The 18,221-nt window shown below is 34.1% G+C and overlaps 1 protein-coding gene across 1 annotated transcript in view; it reads right to left on the reverse strand.

Moving 5' to 3' along the window:
• The window catches only part of LOC124641586 (orexin/Hypocretin receptor type 1-like), a 146,734-nt gene that overhangs the window by 15,023 nt on the left and 113,490 nt on the right, over positions 1–18,221 (reverse strand). Inside the window, exons 5-6 of the mRNA XM_047179724.1 lie at positions 14,696–14,808; positions 4,297–4,396 (exon numbers count right to left, since the gene is read on the reverse strand). Coding sequence (XP_047035680.1) covers positions 4,297–4,396; positions 14,696–14,808 — 213 coding nt within the window. The remainder of the gene's footprint in view (positions 1–4,296; positions 4,397–14,695; positions 14,809–18,221) is intronic.

Genomic DNA, 18,221 nt, shown 5'->3' on the forward strand with positions numbered 1-18,221 from the left:
CTATGGGACCAACTGGCAGCCATTCCAAGTCGAACAAAAAAAGAATCACGTAAATCGGTTTATAAACCTCGGAGTAATCGATGTACATACATAGAAAAAAAAAAAACATACCGGCCGAATTGATAACCTCCTCCTTTTTGGGAAGTCGGTTAAAAAGAGGGTGGGTTGGGCTAAACGAATAAAGAAATAGAGCTAAAGAAAGGCCTTTTTTCGCATCGTTTTAGCATCCTCTCCTTACCGCTGTTGTTACTGTTACAGCCTTTTCATCGTCCCACTGCTGGGCTGCGGCCTCCTCTCACTTGGAGAAGGATTGAGCGTTAATCACCACGCTTGCTCAATGCGGGTTGGTGATTTCAGACTTAATAGTCCAGGTTTTCTCAAGATGTTTTCCTTCACCTTTTATCAGCCATTGGTGTCCAAGATACTTAGAAAGGACATACGAACTGAGAAAAGTTGCATTGGTACTTTCCTGACCTGGATTCGAACCCTCCTTACCAAGTACTATTAGGTAATTTAAACCGAGCATGAAACAGACACAAAACTATTTTCCTTGAAGGATAGAATTAGCATCCACTCACCGATTTATTAACGGTCATTGGCATTATTCTAACTATAGTACTATTACTGACAGGAATTTGACATTATACCCATGCAAATAATATCAAATTCCTATCTCTGGTATGCAAAAGAACAGATACATAGAAAATTGCTAACGGCCGTAGAACGCACCTTTACCTACACTAGTTCGCTAAGTGGAAAATATACAATCGTTTGTATGATATTTCTTGGAAAACGGTCCACGCATTTTGCATGCGTAATCAGCAGTTACTTTCGAATTTAAAATCATTTATGTCATAGCATTTATGTCATATATCTACTCAAATTAATATAAAGAACCCTATCCTTTTTACCAAATCGATGTTTTCTGACTGAATTTGTGAAATTGTAGTATCTTTCTAACCAATTTTGCAAATTCTTTTACCAATAATAAGTAATTTGTGAATGTCACGGGTAAGATTTTGGCCGAGCAGCGGAAAAGTAGCTCCCACGGGACGCTGGTGAAACCGTGGGTGGAGTTTAGCCATGAACATAAAATCGACTTATGACATCAACCGAAACAGTCAATCTCAATTTTTCGATATTAAAATAAATGTAATCATTATTTTATTTTGTTGGAATTCAGAAAACAAATTCTTAATGTTATTCAAATTATCTTATCCCTTAAAAAAGGTATTTAAGACGGTTCCAATAATTGCTAAATACCAAATTCTATGTTTGCAATTTACATTTATTTAGAGATAATTTAAAATATGGCTTGAGGGCATTTTTGTCATACCAAATGAATTAAATACTGCGAAGCTTTTGAAGATATACTTTAACTTAATCTGTAGAGATCTAAGGGGGAGGCCTATGTTCCGCAGTGGATGTCCTATGGCTGAGATGATGATGATGATGAAGCTTTTGACTAAACTTACTCAGTCTGTCATTCCTCTCTTTAGATTATTTAACGCTAAAAATGATGTCCATTTTTTTCTGGAGCAAAGTGTAAACTGAAGGAGCTCATTAAAATTTTAATAAGAACCCTTGCGATTTTGGTCACATTTTTGGATTTCTGCTTATCCCTAATAACTGAATGGCCAGTTTCTGAGTACTTTTGTCCGCATTCATTATACCTTAATAATGAATACTTAGGTAGCATTATGACTCGGTTTTGGGTGTGTTTTCTAATACAAATAGGTGACCACGGACGTAGAAGGACCTCGTTGGCGCAATGGTCACAATGCGGGAATGCCGAACTGATGGTCTCGGGTTTGATTCCCGGTACGGTCAATATTTGTGTGATGAGCATGCGTATTGGTCTGGGTGTTATAATATGTATTTATATGTAAATTATATCAGTTGTGTTAGCACCCATAACAGAAGCTAATAAATAGATTACGTGAAGGTGTTGCGAACATTTTTTATTTATTTGTATTTATTATTCTCGGTCGGGTGCCATTTAAAACTTAGTAGATAAATCATGGATAAAACTACTCAGGAACTGATCAACGTACTGACAATAATTACACAAATTAACTGATGTTATCAGAATGCTTTTTCTATTTTCCAAAAAACAAAGTTTCACGAAAAGTCCTGACAATAACGCACACAATAAAAAATCCAATTTGGTTCAGTAGTCCGGAAATTAATTCAATTTTGTTTTTGTCCTGATACGCTTTTTCCCTGAAATTGCTTTACTGATTTTGATTTGATTCAATTTGGGATTACTTAGTACCTACCCTTGCAATTTCAGCTGCGCTCTGAGTCTACTACTTTCCAAACAATGATACCAATTACAGTCTACTAGCTGTCCCTTGCAGTTCTAGCCCCGTCCCGAGAGAACTAGGTACTTCTCTCACTTGGATCTCCCTTTCAGCCCTGATCCGAGGTAACTTCTCGCATCTGCCAAAAAGTAGCCTACTTATGTTCTTTCTCAGGTACATTAATTATTACATTTAAATCGGTTCATTAGTTATAATGTGAAAGGCATAGAGAGCTACTTTCTTATATGTAGGTAACACAAGAATAGTTAGTTGTAATTTATTTTCTTTAATTTATTTGTATTTTCTTATTCATTTTATTTATAGTTTTGTTTAGGTTAAGATTGTACACATTATTACTGTAATAGAGACGGTAGGAGTCTTTTGAACACGAGTAGACCCACAGGAACCACTTATAACACCTCCTGTATGATATAAAATATGCAATTTACAAAATGGGTCGCTCAACATGATCGTCTATTATTTTCCCGTGAAACAGGAGTGTCCTCATTTTGTAGGTCAAAATAATCCATTATAATCTCTCTAATACCTTAAGATGGGAGCTTCAGTAAACCGGTCAGGAGCGAGCCGGCCTCGATAGCTGAAGGTTCCGTACTAAATAAATATTTGTACACGTAAAGGCAAAGAACCTTGGTCGTTTAATTTAGACGTTTTCCGTATTGCACCTGTGTAAGTCAATGTAATTAAGAAAATAGTATCAATTTACTGTATTATTTTATTAACTCTGAAATATATGAAGAACACAGCTAAAATATAGCTACATTTTTTCAGTTCCCAAAAATTGTGAACGGTCTCCCGAACGGACCAATCAGTGTAGACACTTTATGTTAAGCGAAAATTTTAAGCCAGAATTCCGAGAGGTACAATATAGTCAAAGTATAGTGTGCCCGGGTCTTATGTGCAGTTGACATCTGTCAGTTTATACTGACTCACAGCAATACGGTAGTTTCCAACGACTCAAATTCAACAAAAACTTTTTCTGAACTGCCAAAAACGTTTAGCAGTAGCTTTTTAACATTATAATTAATATTTTACCATTTTGACGCAAATAATATTGTTACCTACTTCTAATTACTATCATATACTTACTTATACATTTTTTTTTTGTGATTCAGTTTACTTGACATTTTTATAATTACTTTTTTCTATCTTTTTAAAGCATGGTTAACTAAATATTTCTACACCAGCAATGGTATTGTATGTGAAACTATATGTATGTGGTGGCCTTATCGTAGACTTGACCACTTCATGAAATGACTCGACCATTTCATGAAATGGTCCCGTTTCATGAAATGTTTCACTGTCTATTGGCCACATCATGATATGACTTGGGCAAAATGGATACTATGGATACCCTATTATACCATACGGCCAGACGTGGATGACAAAATCGAGAAATGTTGACGATTTAACGATCTGGTCAAATTAACATGAACATTTCATGAAACGCAACCATTTCATGAAATGCTCAAGCTTTTCATGAAGTGGTCAAATCTACGATATGGCTACGACATATACAATGTAAAACCTCAATGTACCATATACTTAGAAATAAATGATATTCTATTCTATTCTATTCTATTCGTTTACTCTTTCTGCAATATGTATGAAAACGCGAGCTATGATGTCAAAGATTTTTCACGTCAAACAGTATTTTATTATTTAACTTCCATAATTTAAAAAATATTCCTTTGATGAATGGGTGTGACATTATTTAAAGATACTTTACCAAATGAGTGTGAAAACGCTATTTATTTTTGACCTTGTCTACTCCTACCCAATTCCGAATTCCGCGAGAGGCAAATGACGTACGGTGGCACTGATACGATAGGCACTGGTTTAGGAATTGTACTTTTACATTATGCTGCATATTAACACAAAATCAAGACATGGTGATGAATGTCGACGAGCTTTCACCTACTGTTTACAAGAAAATATATGTAAACTGTGATAATATATTATTAAGATATCTTACCTGAGTACAGAGAGCAGATGCACAGGAAAGTAGCAGACGGCAAACATGATGACCACCGCCACCAACATCTTAGCTGCCTTCCTTCGGGAACGTAGCTGAGCTGTAACACACAAATAAACATTTATTTAAATGAAATAAATGCTATCTTTCTATGTTTCTTACTTATATACCTACTAAAATAACAAAGAAGAATTCGTTTGTAGGCCAAAGGCTTCGATTTGAATAAATATTTCACTGTTGGGAAGCTATAGAGTATCGTACAAAGTATTTTGAATGTTAAAATGTTTCCCCCAAACGCTTGTGAAACCACGGGAAACAGCCAGTTTCTTATATAGGTAACTATCCCAGGTTCTTTAGGATAAGTCAATACATCATTGATCAGCAGTTATCTTTCCACCCACATCTTCAATCCCTTGTATCCAGATTACGCAAGCTTATTTATATATTTAAAACATTAAGATACTCTGCTGATCTCAAAACTATTAGAATGGTCTACTATGCCTTATGTCATTCTTTGATAGAGTATTACATCACCTCGTGGGGTGGTGCTGCCAAAACACATTTAATTGAAGTTGAGAGGGCTCAGCGTGCAATACTTAAGGTGGGCGCAGGACTTCCTTTCTTATATCCGACTTCAGATCTCTATAGGGAATGGGACATCCTTACGGTTAGGCAGACCTTCATCCTGCGTCTTGTCACCAAAAAGCACAGTGAATTACAATTTGACGCTACTTTTCTACAACGACGCAGAGTCAAGGCATGTCCCGATCACTTAGCCAAAACTGCTTTTTGTCAAAAGTTTTACTGCTTTCTTGGAAATTATCTTTACAATAAACTAAACAAAGCTCTCAAAATTTACCCACAAACTAAATCAAACTGTACTAAAACATTAAAAAAAATACTTAAAAAATCTTAACTACGACGAAACTGAAAATCTCCTACTGATTCCTAAATAAAAATAATTTGCCTCTTTAGGCCCGATGATACCACTCTATGATTGCACTCGCATACACCATCTCACTCACACACTACACATATGTACACAACACGTAACTCACACTCACATTCACACATTAACATACCAGTTCTGCTTTCAAATCTTCTAAATTAGATAATATTAATTTTCTACCCAGCTATTAGTCTGGTAATAATAATCATGTACCTACTTAAGTTCAACCGAGGGTGGGGCACTGGTGATCTGTGACACAGGTTTTCATTGAAATACCTACATCAGACACCAGTCTCTCACACAGGTGGAATCTAAGATACGACATAGATTGTTTAATTTTAAGTATTTTTAAGGCACCAACTGTAGAGAAAATAAACGAATTTATTATTATGTATTTGTATGTCTCTAACCGACCTCGGGACTACAGAGTCCCGGATTTTTGGAAGGCGAACGTGAGGCCGAAGCCAACACGCTGAAGCCCTTTTTATTATTAATACTTAGCTGGGTGTGGGTTTTCAAGAAGAGCGAGTTATGGAGTAAAGACAAGAAACTTTATAGACATTGTTTTCAAAATATAAGTGTTAAAATTGTTTCTATATTGGCGGAATAAAAATGTTTGTATGCACACTTACTCGAGCGAGTACCTACTTCCGTTCGGCTGACAGTGAATTTCAATAACCTACCTGTTGATAATTTTCTTGCTAGAGATTGCGACCTGATAATTGTATAGTACCTACATAATATGTCAAACTATCCATAGTAGGCATATCAACAGATACATTATTAAAATCCGTTGTTAGTGAAAACGAATAACTTGTGATATAGTGGTTCGGTTCAGATTAGTTTGAAAGGTTTTATTAATAACTAAAAAAAAAATAATTATAACAAAATAATTCAACAATAGAATTTTCAAACAAGCCAAACCTTTGTTATTTCTATCTTTAGTTATTTATTATTCATAATCAAATTAACTATCATAATTTAAATTCAGCATTATTAAGAATTTTCTATACCTTTTGAATAGAAAAGCTTGAGGGCATTTTATTAATACAAGGTTTGAATTAAGGTCAAAATAGTTTTAGGGTTCCTTAACTTTAAGGTCGGGTTTTAATTAATAGTATGAAAGCATTAATTGAAGGGCTTAGAAATAGAAGTTTTTGGTCCTAATATTCAAAACCTTTAATTTTATCTAGTAGTACCCTACATTTGTTATTGTCGGTTCGTATCTTTCTAACAGTACGGAATAATTTTTATTTTATATTGAAAATACAGGAATGAATTTTATTCAGTGCGCAAACTTTGTCAACTTATAGTTAAATAAGTTTTATAGATACATATATTTTTATTTTCTCGTGTTTTAGTACAAAAAAGAAAAGTTATTGATATCGAAAGATGTTTATTTTGTAACTGATTGTACGGTCTGATTTTAGGGAGGACAAAAGAATGAAAAAAATTTTTTACTGATTATGAAGATATGTTCTGGTAATGATTCTAGACCGCCAGTTCTTTTTTGTGCACTGCTTAAAATTCATTCCTGTATATCATGTTATTACAAATAATTACTACTTACACTGCCTGAAGCTCTGTTTAATCTGTTCCTGCACAGGCTATATACTACTTTAAATCAGCAGTCCTAACGTGATAGCAAGACAAATAAACAGTTAATATATTCAGTAGTGTTGACGTAAAAGCCAGATGGAGATTTTTAATATTAATATATTTTTAATTATACTGACACTAGAAGCTTCTATATACTTCTATATTTTTGAGGAAATGGCAGTAAATAATTTGAAGATAATATGTAGTAGTCATATATTTATCAGTACCTAAAATATACAATCGGCAACACATGTCAAAGTACATGAGCTCAATAAATTCTCAAAACAAAAGCTGTTGTCAGTGACATTTCGTAATTTGCATAATATTTAATTTTTGTGGTCGAGACAGTTAATTATGAGAGGTTTTCATGATTGGGTTATGTTGTAATTTAAATTATGTTAATGAACTTTTTTTTGACTGTGCTGTTTAAGATAGATAGATAGATAGATAGATAGAATATTCTTTATTGTACACCAAAACAAACATAGAGAAGGACATTACAAAAAAAATACGTGTGAGTACAATAGGCGGTCTTATCGCTCAAAAGCAATCTCTTACAGACAACCTTTGGATGGAGTCGATTTTAAATAGATAGATTACGGGTAGTAGGCGTACAAATAATGATTAAAAAGGTATATATACAAGTATAAGCAAATAAACAATACATACACATATATAAGGAAAGTTGGATGGGAGAAAAAATATAAATATAAAGAAATTAGAGAGAGTGTTAAAGTTTCATACAGGGACTGAAAACGGTAAAGGTATAAGGGTATGGTACCGGTATAGAATTACGATACAGTTTTGATTTAGGGGTAGACCCAAAAAGGTAGAGAATAACGGTTGTGATACCGATAAAAAATATACCCTTACATTACTAGTACCATAACCAAAATAATTTCGGTACCCAAAAAAAATCTATGAAAGCGAGCTGTCAACGTCATTTCTTAACGAGCGCGGGCGGCAGGATACAAAGAAAACCTCAATTTTATTATTTAAATATCTAAAAAAAATAATGATACCGCAATATTACGATACCAAAATAAACCGGTACCGTTTCTTTAAGGTATCGAAATTTAAAGGTATGACGTCATACCGCTTACCGTTTTAACCAGTATTTTTTCGGTTATTCAGTCCCTGGTTTCATATAATAGCTCTTCACCATACTCTTGAGAACAGCAAGAAGCTGTGCGCGCCTGATAGATACAGGCAGTGCATTCCACAAACGAGTTGCTTGAACAACAAATGACTTGTCACAAAAAGTCGAGGATAAGTTATAAAATAAAATCTCATCAAAAGATAATTTAACGTCTATCTAGGCCGTTTAAACTAGTTCCATATTTACTCTAATTACCTAAACTTTATAAAAGATAAGTAATAACATTAATTACTGTTAAGTTTTAATCTAAAGTTATTAAATAAATCTCATTATTTTCATGACAGACTTGACTAATTAATACCAAATTCTTGTTAAGAATTAGATTCTTTTTTATGATTTCCGTCCCAAATATTCTCTGTTACTGTTACAGCCTTTTTATCGTACCACTGCTGGGCACAGGTGACCGATTCTCCTAATTTTACTTAAGCGCCATTCGATTCACGTTCGACTCGGTTCGACTGAGATCCAATCCCAACTCGATTACGATTGAAGCGTATGTGGCATTCCGCTATTTTTTCTTTGAAATAAACGTTTTTATCCTTTTCTGTCATTCAATAATGAATCATTTTGTCTGCAAATGATTTACGATTGCAATATGATTGTAGAACAAACTACCGTATAGACCAAAATTACCAAAATAGCAGACCAATCGCACACCAATCAAAAATGTCAATCGAATACGATTAGTCTTTTATTAGTAGCAGAATGCCCGATATGGTTAAAACTGCTATTGCGATCATATTGCGATTCGATTTCTATTCGATTTTGACATTATTAACTTAGGAGAATCGGGCCCCAGGTCTCCTCTCGCACAGAGAAGGATTGAGCATTAATCACCACGCTTGCTCAATGCGGGTTGGTGATTTCAGACTATACAGGAATGAATTTTAAGATATTATATGATAATTGAACTTCAGATAAAATTTTATGTAAGTTCTAGAATGTTTAGCCAAACTGCTTTTTTCAGGTGTTAGCTATAATCACGATGATTAATTACAAAAAAAAAAAAAACATCTGTAAACGTTAGGAAAAAAAGGTAAAATAGAAAAAACAATGTTGAAATGAAAATTACGGAAAAAAATTAAAAACAATTCTAGCTCCTAAACTACATAAAATCGCTGAACATACATGGGGGTGATTCGGATACCCCATAGCATAGAGCTTCTAAATTTTTCTTTTGGACGCCTATGGATGGGCCACCCTGTATACGTATCTATAAAACTTATTTAACTATAAGTTGACAAAGTTTGCGCACTGGATAAAATTCATTCCTGTATAGTCCAGCTTTCCTCAAGATTTTTTCCTTCACCTTTTTATCACGTTGGTACTTGCCAGTACACCATTGGTACTTGCCTGACCTGGAATCGAACCCGCGCCCTCATACTTGAGAGGTTGGTTCTTTGCCGACTAGGCCACCACGACTTTTTTTTCTCATTTATTTATATAATACAAATAGTTTTACTCAAAAAAATATGGTGTGTTACAACAAAAAAAATATACAGATGTCACGTGTTTTATAAAAATCTTTTAACCGAATTTTCTTTGAATTTATTTTGTTTACTGAGCAGTATACGAGACCTGTCAATGTCGTTGCAAGCATATTATAAGTGACATATTTTGCATTTTCATATTATTTGTATTCGATTTAAAATAAAAGTAAAAATTTATAGAACTGTCTGTTACAAATGAACACGAAAACAGCTCATACGATTTTGATGTTCTTTTTTAAGACACGTTTTATATTAATATGGGGATGTCTAAACACTGTTTTGAGTTCTTACCACACAAATGAAGTCAGTAAAATACTGATCTTGTCAAATAACTTTGCCGTTTTATACCATTTTATTACTATCCGGACCTTGTTGGTGGAAATGGGTCTAAGTTTTATATAAAAAAATAATAATTCTTGCCAATAATAGGGCTTCCTATGACCGGGATGGTTAGCTTTCGTTGGGGGAGGCCTATCTTCATCAGTGGACGGCAATTGGCTGATATGATTTATTTATTTGTAAACAAAAACGGCCAGTGCCAGTTATATTTTGTTTAATGTCTTAATAGAAAAAAGACATTCACACGCTCTCATCTCACAGTACTGCAGACATAGTGACTCGTCCGCAAAAAAATCGTAGTCAGGCTTAGCGTGCAAAAGTGTATTGATGATGAATAATAGGTAGGTATATGTATGAATCCTACAAATAATTTCGAATTTGCAAGTCCATTAAATAGAAGGTCCATTTTCAATACCTATACGTAAGCTAAATTGTTCCTAGTACCAAAGCAATCAGTTTGTGTAATTTGCATGTTGATTTGATTTCTATATTTGTTTTGTAATCGCATTTTTCATAGTTTGACGGAAGACAGAAGTCCTAGGAGAACCACATCCTGCAATCGGGTAAAACGTCACCGTTTGTGTTTTCTTAGGATTTGGTTTATCTGCTTAATTTCCTCGGAACACGAAAAAGAAAATATTTTTTTATATGAAAAAATATAAAAGCACATACACCTGTATTTTATTTATGTGATTAGTTTATTTTATGTTATTTATAAAACTGATATAAAAAGACCATTTTATCAAAAAGGCGATTGGATTACTACGAATTTGATATTTATAAGAAGAATACAAAATATATCCAGTTGAATAATAAGATTTCCCGAATTCTGTGTGATAGAAATATTTTTTGAATACTTTAATTTTCACGAAATAAATAATGACTGTGCTTTTGCTGAACATTTCAAAAAAGGACCGTTCTCGCTAACACTTGAAAAAATTGGATTTTCCAAAAAAGCTATCGAGCCGATCTTATTTCACGTAATCCATATGAGTTTTATTCCTAATATTTTTTTTAAGCTGTGGAATTTGTTTGATTATTCGATCGCTCTAATGTGAGGAACTACGGGACTGATATGAAAAAATATTTCAGTGTTAGATAGCCCATTTATCTATGGAGGCAATTATTGTAGGTACATTGTATCCAGGCGCGCTGTGTAGTACCCCCGGGACAGTCGATGAAACCGTTGACGAATCTCATCGTATCTATGAATAGACATCATCATCATCATTGGCCACAGAGCGTCTAGGTCAGATGATTGTGGCAGTGCTTGTCTATGCGGTTATTAGTGCTGAAAGCACTTTCTTTTGTGGCTGAAAACCTAAGCCAATAGCTGCGCGCATAAAATTAAATATTCTATGAATAGACGTATGCAGAATATTTATCCAAAATGAAGCGGGTGAAACCGATATCAGAAGCTCGTCGTATATAGAAACACGCAGAAATGTTGCGCCTAAAAATGATATAATATTAGGTATGTAACTTTTGCCAAAAAATCCTAATGCAATATAGACTTGGTATGTCCATAAAACATAGCACATAAAGTGCCGATTGATGTTTTCATACATTTGTTATTGCCGAAGTATTTTTATCAACAGTATCTCGATCGAACAGACAGCTCTGTATTATTTTATCTGGGAATTATATATGACGGCTGTTCTCTGACCTTCATAGTTTACTATTGCTAGGTATTAGTGAAGTGGTGTAGGAATAGAATAGAAAAGAATTTACTAATGTTTTAATAAAACTACTTTTACGGATTTTATCGCGACATATAGTCTGACTGAAATCACCAACCCGCATTGAGCAAGTGTGGTGATTAACGCTCAATATTTCTCCATGTGAAAGGTGGCCTGTGCCTAGCAGTGGGACGATAAAAAGGCTGTAACAGAATTTTAACTAAATCCGTAAAAGTAGTTTTATTTAAATGTCTAATATTCGCGTAAGTGTCAGAAATGAATTTACTAATGTTTGTGACTGAGTCGATTCCTGGGTCGGGTCGAAACATGGCTTTGTGGGTTGTAGAAACTTTCGCAAAGAAGCCCAAAGTCTGGAAGTGAGTGGTGTTATCCCTCCGTGCCTGGAGGGCATGTAATACTCTGACACTTGGCCTTATTATATGCTCACTCGATAAGAAGTTGATATAACTGAGTTTCCTCAAGGCTGTTCAATAGTTATTGCGTAATAAACATCCCCTCATACTTTCACATTTCCATATATACAAGCATTTACGATTTCATTTTAGTTTCATAACGTTTTAAAAATGAGTTTGCCATTTAGGGTTCCGTACCCAAAGACTGAAACGGGACCCTATTGTTTTCGCTCCTCTGTCCGTCCGTCCGTCCGTTTGGCACCAGGCTGTATCTCATAAACCATGATAGTAAGAGAGTTGAAATTTTCACAAAAGATGTATTTCTGTTGCACAATAAATACTGAAAACTAGACTAGAATTTTGGGGGGCCCAAATACAACAAACGTGATTTTTTGCCCAGTTTTGCTCGATGTCGATAACGGCAACAGGTAGATGCGGTTTTATAAATAATGGTACGGAACCCTTCGTGCGCGAGTCTGACTCGCACTTTGTCGGTTTTTTTTTGTTTCTACTCTAATATGACTGGACCGATTCTAATGATATTCATTATGGAGAGAGATGAGACCCTAGCCACTTCCACAGCCAGATTTCAGATCCAGGTGTTTAAGTCTTTTTTATACGCGGAATGAAACCGCAAAAGACTAAATAACTAAATAACTTCTACCGTACTTTGAGCTAGAAGATTAAATATTAAGTGCGTACCGTATTGTTCGGAGCCTTCGAATCGCAAACTTCTCTTTGAGACAAAGGTACTACCTTTACCTAAATTGAGTTAGACAGGAACTTAGGGAAAGAATCGTACCTACCTTTATTAATTTTATTTGTACACTAGCTTTTTTCCTAAGGTTTCGTAGAAACTTCCCATAATAGGATGAAATACCTTTGACACTCGCGTAAATTGTAGCCACGGATTACTTAATAGTTAGTGTAACTTTCCTTCAGTGAAAAACATTTTGAAATCGGTTTAGAGTATTCGCACACTACAAAATTTAGTCGGCCGATAGTTTGTTTGGGCTCATAAATCAGTATGAAGATTTAAGCTAAGCGTCCACTTGTCGGTATCGTACGCAACGGACGGAACGCACGCAACGGATCGTAGTATTATTTATATAGAAACTCAAACAAGATGTGCGATGCGTACGATGCGGACAGGTGGACGCACTTGTATGAGTTTCTATAGGTATAAATGATACTACGATCCGTTGCGTGCGATGCGTCCGTTGCGTACGATACCGATAAGTGGACGCCTAGCTTAAAGGTAGTACGCACATTACAAAGATCAGGTATTCAGCTGGTATCAGATCGACTGAAAACTTTAGTTGGAATCAATATATTCAATTGATTTATTTTTTTGCCATACATTGGGAAGTCGTGGTGGCCTAGTGGGCAAAGAACCAACCTCTCGAGTATGAGGGTGCGCGTTCGATTCCAGGTCAGGCAAGTACAAATGCAACTTTTCTAAGTTTGTCTGTACTTTCTAAGTATATCTTAGACACCAATGATTGTGTTTCGGATGGCACGTTAAACTGTAGGTCCCGGCTGTCATTGAACATCCTTGGCAGTCGTTACGGGTAGTCAGAAGCCAGTAAGTCTGACACCAGTCTAACCAAGGGGTATCGGGTTGCCCGGGTAACTGGGTTGAGGGGGTCAGATAGGCAGTCGCTTCTTGTAAAGCACTGGTACTCAGCTGAATCCGGTTAGACTGGAAGCCGACCCCAACATAGTTTGGGAAAAAGGCTCGGAGGATGATGACATTGGGTCAACCCCCGGTCGACTGTTTAGTCTGAAAAAACTGAGTCAAAAAATTCTAACAAGAGTTTATAACAAAAAAAAACTTTTCTAAAATATCAAACTATTTATTTTAAACAAGTCAAAGAACAGGTGTTATATCAAAGTTTAACTAATAACTGTCCTGCGTTTGAGAAATAACTTCCGTTGCTTTTCAAACAAGTTTTTTCTTAAGACATAAACGTCAAAATTATCTCATCTTATAAACAGGGCTTAAGTTCAAAGAATGCACTTGTAAATCTTTCCGTCATAATTTATAACAATTACTATAATTCTATAAAAACTATGGAATGTCGGAATTTCGTAAAAAAACTATAACGTATGGGAAAACTGTTTGTTTTTGTAACAATGGTGTCGGAAAGAAATACGTGGGTTCTTTGAAAATATTAATTTGATGAGTTTGCAGTTTTTAATAAACATATTGTACTCTGCGTTGCGAAAAAAATGGCCGCTTATTTTTCACAATATGTAACGATTTTTTATACAACTAAGGTAGGTACGATGCATTTTCAATAGCCAGGAGGACAGTAATCTGTTTTGGAGATAATTTTTACCCAAAATTCAAAATGGGAGATCTTGTTTATCTTTTAAAATATTATGTTGTTATAACTCATACCTAATCCATTTTTCTTTCGTTTATCATCGACAGCTACTGCTTTCCCCAAGGTTCGCAACTGTGAACTCAGTCTTCGGAAATGACATTTTTAACGTATTTCAGAATAATTTTCTATCACACTCACATGATAAAAATCAAAAGTTTTCAAGTTAGTAGCCGTTTTCCAGCGGTTTCACCCGCGTCCCTTGGGATCTACTACCCGTATCGAATAAAATATAGCCTATGTTATTCGGAAAACGTGTGGCTTTCCAACTGTGAAAGATTTTTTATTGGTTTAGTAGTCTTGAGTTTTCCATTATAAACAAGCGAAAATACTGTTTTTTTCTTCATAATATTGGTATAGATACATCGTATAGTTATGACTTACTCTGTTCGGCGGGTGCCAGTTTCATTGTCTCTGCATGACCTGGTATCTTCTCAGATCGCCACAGCACCTTCACTATCTGGTAGTACGCCACGGTCATCAGTAGAAGTGGTAGTCTAGAAACAAAAATACAATTTAATATTAAACTAAGTTCTATATCATAGGAGAAAGTTAAGGTACTTTCAGTTGGGACGAAACTTCCTCCCTAATCTTATCAAACTACATTAATCTGATCATCACTGATAAATATAAACGCGAAAGTTTGCGAGTGTATGTTTTTTTCTTCTTCACACGTTGTTATATATATACATATTTGTTATACATATATCTAGGTGCGGCAATTCGTTCTATGGAGACGCAGGTGCAAATCGCGTGTGGAAGCTAGTTTTAAATTAGACTAAGAGTAAAAATAAACTTATTTATACATATATACAACTAAAAACAATTATAAAATGGGTTAGGCTAAGAGTTAGGCTTGAACATAGTTGAAGCTGACCAGATTTCTGCCGCTTATTTATCCCTCAACACATCGTATATTTTTGCAATATTTCTGATTTTATAGACTACCCATAATAACGAGCAAAAAAATTACCAAACAATTTTTTTTCAAAAAAAGTTATTTTCCATAAAAGATCCTTTCAAATTTGACGTTTCGTGTCGTGTGGTACGTTTTATATGAAAATAAGTGAACATCCATGCGAATGACAATGACAGAAGAAAATGGACTTTCAGAAAGACAATGTTGAGTTGGTCAGCTGCAACCAGATTCCATATGAACTCTTATTTTATTTAAAGAAAGGTTTGGGATTTGATGGATCATAATCATATAAGCTATCGATCAAAGTCAATTTCTATTACAATTATATACACAAAATGATATAATAAGTATTTATGAAATACATTCATTTTCTATTTATCGCAAAACTAGAAAATCAAATGGAACTCATATTATTTGCACTTAACTATAATAATTGTTTGACTGCTAGCAAAAGAAGATCAAAAATATAAACGAAAAGAGAAAATATTTCTTACTATATTACTGACAAGTTTCATCAAAATACATCCAGCAGTTCTTGCTTGAAAGACAACAAATTACAAATACTCATACATCCATAATTATATATTCTACCAAACTTTCGCATTATACATATATGTTTAACATTCAATAACTGAAAACTTTAGTTCACTAAGTACAACCAAGTTTCTGTCAAGTTATCATCAGTCTTACAATATAATAATCATGTATTATGTTTCAATAGTTCCAAGTTGTCAAATAATCTATGTTATAAACTTACAACTTAGTGGAAACATGGTTATTATTGATAAGGTATTCGTGTTATTAGATTATCTACTGCAATTCACAAGTTCAATAAGTATAGGGATCGACATCATAAAATTTAAATCATTTCAATGGGTGATATCTTGGACACACTTAGCCTTGTCACTATAAATTATTATGATATGGTCATAATCTGCTAGGACTTTTTTTCTACGTATACAGAGTGTGTCGTTCATAATCACATTAAATCCTATCACATATACTTTTTGATATGCTATGGCGAATTGTAAAAAAAAATACCTAATCCATTCAGTGGTTTAACCACAGGAGTCATTTTTCGTTTTTATAATTTACAACATCATGTGTAAAGCAGAGACAAAGTTAGGGGTATCGAATGTTTTGCTCAGTTGACAGTTGTCAGTTTTCAAGGGAGAATTTCAGTTGTTTGTAATGACTGACTTTTATATGGTGTTCTAATTTTCGCACATTTTTATTCTATTTACTTTGTTTGAAAAAATCATTTATTTATTTTTACGTATATTTCTTTTTTATTTCTGTTAATCGACATATAAGTATATTAACGCATTTCATTTAATGTGATTATGAACGACACACCCGATATGAATGACAAAAAATATTTTTTGGCTACACAGTCAAAAGCCCAAGAGAAACCTGATAATGTGTGTCCCATATCCAGAAGCACCGCTTTCTATATCAAGCACTTGGTCCGTGACTACAAAAGGCCCTTTCTCCCACCTTGGCTATTCAGCCATTGGTTGAACACGGTTGGTACACTGACTACGAAAGCAATAAGAAAAATCATTTTTTTTATTTTTCATATCCTGTTTACACGACCTACTTTTTATTTTATACAAAAAAATACAACCTTAATATTTTTCATAAAATATTAAAGTTAATTGACCATACAAATCCCTAAACACTCTTCTTTTATTCACACTTTTTTTAATCCCTCAAACAATACTCTTGAAAAAAAATATTAATTAGCCTAAAATCGCTGGTAAAATTTTCCGTAAACAAATGGCTATCAATTAATCGCTCAAGGACATAGGATTTCGTATTTTCTACACTGGCATTGAAAAATGAGGATTAATTTTTCAAAAATCAAATTTTGAGAGAGCTGTTATTTAGCGATTAATTAATACGAAATACCAAGTTTTTGTGAAAGGATTTGAGAAAAATATGAAATCGAATCGAATAAGGTTGTAAACATCATGTGATGAAAACTATGTCAAGAAGTATTTGCATGAAAGAATGAAGTTTTCTAACAAAAGCTTTAAATTAGATTGGCCTGACCGGATTAAAAAAAAAAACATGTTTGTGGAAAAAACGCCACTATTTTTCAATAATAATAAAATACTTCTCGCGTATCCCAATGTAATATACCTAAATAATATTAGGACACTTCGTAATAAAACTATATCTCGATTTTTATGAAATAAATTCTTTTATTTTCTAAGTAAAGTTCTACCTAAACATATTTTGGAAGTATTTTTTGAGGAGGCGAAATCATCAAATTACCCCTTAAATGTGAGTGCAGCGTAAGGGAGTGTCAGACTCTTACCGACTGAAACCCACCACGTTCCTTCTTATGCCCTTTGTGAACCAGAGCCGCGGTAACTTATATTTCGGTTTCCTCAATTTAGTGAATGATTTACTTTTGTATTGTAGTGGACTTCGCCCAAATTCCTTTGAATTCTTTAATTAATAGAATGGTCTTATAACACGCAAGTTCTAAGTTCGGATCCAATTTATTACCAAGACTGAATGAAAGCTTCGAGATAATTGCTTTTACAAGGCTTCAATAAAAAAGAATTATGATCTTACAAAAAAAAGTTAAACTGACGTTTGTAACATGCGTTTTAGAAAATGTTGTTTGGAGAATTTTCTTCAGAAGACGTGACAAACATCTGTTTACTTTTTTTACAAAGACCGTTAGTGTTTTTGTAGTCAATATATTTTTGGTGTTATCACATCTATTACACACACTGAGCAATCTGTTTAGTCGGCACTAGCTTTGATTTGATGTTGTCATTTCTAAAGTTAACCATGAAAAACAGGAGTTACAACTCAAGAGACTGTCCTTGAAATGAACCTTCTGTACTCTTCTAATTCACTGAATGGCGCATCCACAGATTGATTTATTTTTTGTGGTAACATTATGTGACTAAATAACGACGTTTGACTTTTTTGTACAAATAAAATCTTGTTTTTATTTATGAGTGAATGCAT

Source organism: Helicoverpa zea, chromosome 22 (genome assembly GCF_022581195.2).
Source record: "Helicoverpa zea isolate HzStark_Cry1AcR chromosome 22, ilHelZeax1.1, whole genome shotgun sequence".
In the NCBI taxonomy this organism is placed as follows: domain Eukaryota; kingdom Metazoa; phylum Arthropoda; class Insecta; order Lepidoptera; family Noctuidae; genus Helicoverpa; species Helicoverpa zea.